Source organism: Hipposideros armiger, unplaced genomic scaffold (assembly GCF_001890085.2).
Source record: "Hipposideros armiger isolate ML-2016 unplaced genomic scaffold, ASM189008v1 scaffold_1154, whole genome shotgun sequence".
Classification (NCBI taxonomy): Eukaryota; Metazoa; Chordata; class Mammalia; order Chiroptera; family Hipposideridae; genus Hipposideros; species Hipposideros armiger.
The window spans coordinates 129227-133458 of NW_017732504.1; the positions used below are offsets into that span (position 1 = coordinate 129227).

At 38.6% G+C, this 4232-nt stretch overlaps 1 protein-coding gene across 9 annotated transcripts in view; it reads left to right on the forward strand.

The window, feature by feature from the left end:
* LOC109376575 (zinc finger protein 420) overlaps nucleotides 1-3880 on the forward strand; it is a 124083-nt gene extending 120203 nt beyond the window's left edge. For all 9 annotated transcript variants that reach the window (XM_019632589.1, XM_019632582.1, XM_019632584.1 and 6 more), the window contains one exon: nucleotides 1353-3880. In XM_019632589.1, coding sequence (XP_019488134.1) covers nucleotides 1430-3271 — 1842 coding nt within the window. In that variant the 5' untranslated portion in view covers nucleotides 1353-1429 and the 3' untranslated portion in view covers nucleotides 3272-3880. The remainder of the gene's footprint in view (nucleotides 1-1352) is intronic.
* The last annotated feature ends 352 nt before the right edge of the window (nucleotides 3881-4232 follow it).

Below are 4232 nucleotides of genomic sequence, written 5' to 3' on the forward strand. Positions count from 1 at the left end.
AGCAGAGTAATACTCCATTGTATAAATGTACCACAGTTTCTTAATCCAGTCATCTACCGATGGGCATTTCAGTTGTTTCCAAGTCTTGGCTATTGTGAAGAGCGCCTGTAATGGTTGCACCAATCTGCAGTCCCACCAATAGTGCACCAGGGTTCCCTTTTCTCCACAGCCTTGCCAGCACTTGTTGTTTGTTGATTTATTGATGATAGCCATTCTGACTGGAGTGTAGTGGTATCTCATTGTGGTTTTTATTTGCATTTCCCTAGTGATTAGTGAGGTTGAACATTTTTTCATATGCCTGTTGGCTGACCCATTAACTCTTTATTCCAATATTAACTCTCCAATGCCTTCAGTCACATGCTGTTTATATTTTGTCCAATTTGTGTTACCTAGCATCCTGTTACCAGAAATGGATGTTTAAGATTCAGTAACTTATATTTAAATTGAGACTTGAATGATGAGAAAGAGTAGATTTGTATAGAGTTTCTCATAAAGAGCAGTCCAAAGACATGGACGCAGCTCTAACTACTTGTAAGTTCAAATTGGCTTTGTGACTTTTTCAGAGCTAAAAGAAATTAAATATGTTGGGCAAATGGTGAATAAAGCAGAGAAGAATCATGGGGAAATCAAATACATAAGTAGGGACCAGTCTGTGAAAGGCATGAAAGGCATTTGGATTTTATTCTAAGTTGGAAGCCCTTTAAAAGATAGCACATCTCTATCTGAATCTGAATCAGAATCAGTTGATGAGAAGTATTAAAACTAGAGAGATCCATGATCTTATTCTGATTCACTAGATTCAGATTCAGTTAGTCTGGTGTGGTATCTGGGCATCTTTAATTTTAACAAGCTTCCCAGGTATGGTTTTGATCCCCACCAAATTTTTAGAACCACTGACTTAAAAAGTTTTCTTAATCGCTTCCCTTATCTTCTTAGTAGAGTTTTCATTATTCTCTGATCTTTAATGTGCCCTTTTCACCTGGTAACATATGAAATCATTCTAAACTAATATTTTTTTCAAATTCTAAGTAACAACACGTTACTGAAACATGAAATCAATTTAGTGAGTTTTGACTGTGTGTGTGGGGGTGGAGAGGCAGAAATAGAACTAGAATAGAAAACAGGTAGGTATTGTTTTATGTAACTATAAATGTAGAAGATTGTGATGTGAAAGGTAAGTAGGTATCACTACAGATCATAGTAAACAATATTTTAAAAACACTGATGTAGCCAGTTAATATTATGGATATAATTTCCCTATATATATTTTCCTGAATTGTATTTTCTACAATGAAAGTTGTACTTCTTCTGAAATGACAACAGAAATTTTTTATTGTTCTTTTATCTTTCAGATTTGCCTTCAAGATATGCGAATAAGGACTTATCTCCAAAAAAGGACACTTACGAAACAGAATTATCCCAATGGGAAATGAGTGACAGGCTTGAAAACTATGATCTTAAGGAGTGCAGTTCCGGAGATTATTTGGAAGTCAGAGGCACGTTGGAAAATCAGAAGGAATATTTCAGGCAAGGAATGATCATATATGAAAAAATGTCCATTTTCAACCAGCATACTTACTTATCTCAATATCCCAGATATCATTCTACTGAGAAACCCTATAAATGTAAGGAATGTGGGAAGGCCTTTAGACGAGCCTCACACCTAACTCAACATCAGAGTATTCATACTGGGGAAAAACCCTATGAATGTAAGCAATGTGGGAAGGCCTTTAGTCGTGATTCACAGCTCAGTCTTCATCAGAGACTTCATACTGGTGAGAAACCCTATGCATGCAAGGAATGTGGAAAGGCATTTACTCAGAGCTCACAACTTATTTTACATCATAGAATTCATACTGGTGAAAAACCATATAAGTGTGAAGAATGTGGGAAAGCTTTTATTCGTAGTTCACAACTCACCCGACATCAAAAAGTCCATACTGGTGAAAAACCTTATGAATGTAAAGAATGTGGAAAGGCCTTTACTCAGAACTCACAACTTACTCTACATCAGAGACTTCATACTGGCGAGAAGCTCTATGACTGTAAAGAATGTAGAAAGGTCTTTACTCAGCTCTCACAACTTATTCTACATAAGAGAATTCATACCGGTGAAAAACCCTATGAATGTAAGGAATGTGGGAAAGCTTTTATTTGTGGCTCACAACTTTCTCAACATCAGAAAATTCATAATGGGGAAAAGCCATATGAATGTAAAGAATGTGGAAAGGCCTTTATTCGTGGCTCATTGCTTATGCAACATCAGCGGATTCATACTGGTGAAAAACCATATAAATGTGAAGAGTGTGGGAAGGCCTTTATCCGTGGCTCACAACTTACTCAACACCAGAGAATTCATACCAATGAGAAGCCCTATGAATGTAAGGAGTGTGGAAAGACCTTTAGTCATGGTTCACAACTTACTCAGCATCAGAGAATTCATACTGGTGAGAAACCCTATCAATGTAAGGAATGTGGAAAAGCCTTTAATCGTGGCTCACTCCTTACTCGGCATCAGAGGATTCATACTGGTGAGAAACCCTATGAATGTAAAGAATGTGGAAAGACCTTTAGTCGTGGCTCAGAACTTACTCAACATGAGAGAATTCACACTGGTGAGAAACCCTATGAATGTAAGGAATGTGGGAAGTCTTTTATTCGTGGCTCACAGCTTACTCAACATCAGAGAATTCATACTGGTGAGAAACCCTATGAATGTAAAGAGTGTAGAATGGCCTTTACTCAGAGTTCACATCTTTCTCAACATCAGAGACTTCATACTGGTGAGAAACCCTATGTATGTAATGAATGTGGAAAGGCCTTTGCTCGTGGCTTACTACTTATACAGCATCAGAGAATTCATACAGGTGAGAAACCTTATCAGTGTAAGGAATGTGGGAAAGCCTTTATTCGTGGTTCACAACTTACTCAACATCAGCGAATTCACACTGGAGAAAAACCCTATGAATGCAAGGAATGTGGGAAGGCATTTAGTCATGGTTCTCAACTTACTCTTCATCAAAGAATCCATACGGGTGAGAAGCCCTATGAATGCAAAGAATGTAGAAAAGCCTTTACACAGAGCTCACATCTTTCTCGACATCAGAGAATTCATACTGGTGAGAAACCATATCAGTGTAAGGAATGTGGGAAAGCCTTTACTCGTGGTTCACAACTAACTCAACATCAGAGAATTCATATCAGTGAGAAATCTTTTGAATATAAGGAATGCGGGATAGACTTTACTCATGGCTCACAAGTTTTTATATGAATTATCTAATTCTTTATGATTAATAGAGAGAGCCTTCTCTGGTCAACTCATCATTAAAGAATTCTTAAAATGTGAATATGGGAGCACACTTGCCTCATAAAGTTTAGTTAGCATCAGTGAATTTACATGGGGAAAGATCATGTAACCCATGTAGAAAAACCTATTACTGGAAACCTGTTAAACTTTAGGAAATTTTAATAGACAGTAATTTGTTAATGTAGTAAATATAGGAAGGTCTTTAGCCATAGCCTGTCTTTTTCAACATTATGTTGATTACCAGTTGCTTTCCTTTGTGACATTTCTCATGATAGTTAACCTCTACTTTCATTTAATTGTTTGCAAGAAAACCTAAGAATAATACTCTATAAGATTCTTGGAAGTACTATGTGAGTTATTATATATATAGCTCTTAGAACAGTGCCTTGAACATTGCATATCACAAATATTGGCTATCATTATAGTGTTAGAGAATTTGCATGAGAGGAGGACACTAATGAGTATAATGAATATTGAAAAATCTTTCATTAACACTTAACTCCAGGGCTGGCTGAGTGGCGTATTGGTTAGGAGTTGGCTTGGGACGCCAGCTCTGAGCAGCAGGTCCCCCGTTCGGATCCCACATGAGGGCTAGTGACGCTGCGCCCACTACAGCTAAGATGGTGAACAACAGCTCAACCTGGAGCTGGGCTGCCATGAGTCACCAGCAACGGAGTAGGCTGCAGTGGGGCTGGCTGGCAGCAGGCGTGAGCTTTCATGAGCTGTTGTGAGCCATCTTGAGCAGCTGTCCAATGGCCGGTGAGCAACTGCCTCACCCGGGAAGAGCGCAATGATAATACCAACATGGGCCAGTGAGCGACGTCCTCCACAACTAGACTGAAGAACAAAAGGACGGCAACTTGTCTGTTCCCCTTCCCTGATTCCCCAACGCTGTTCCCCTCCCCCAATTCCCCAATAAAATCTT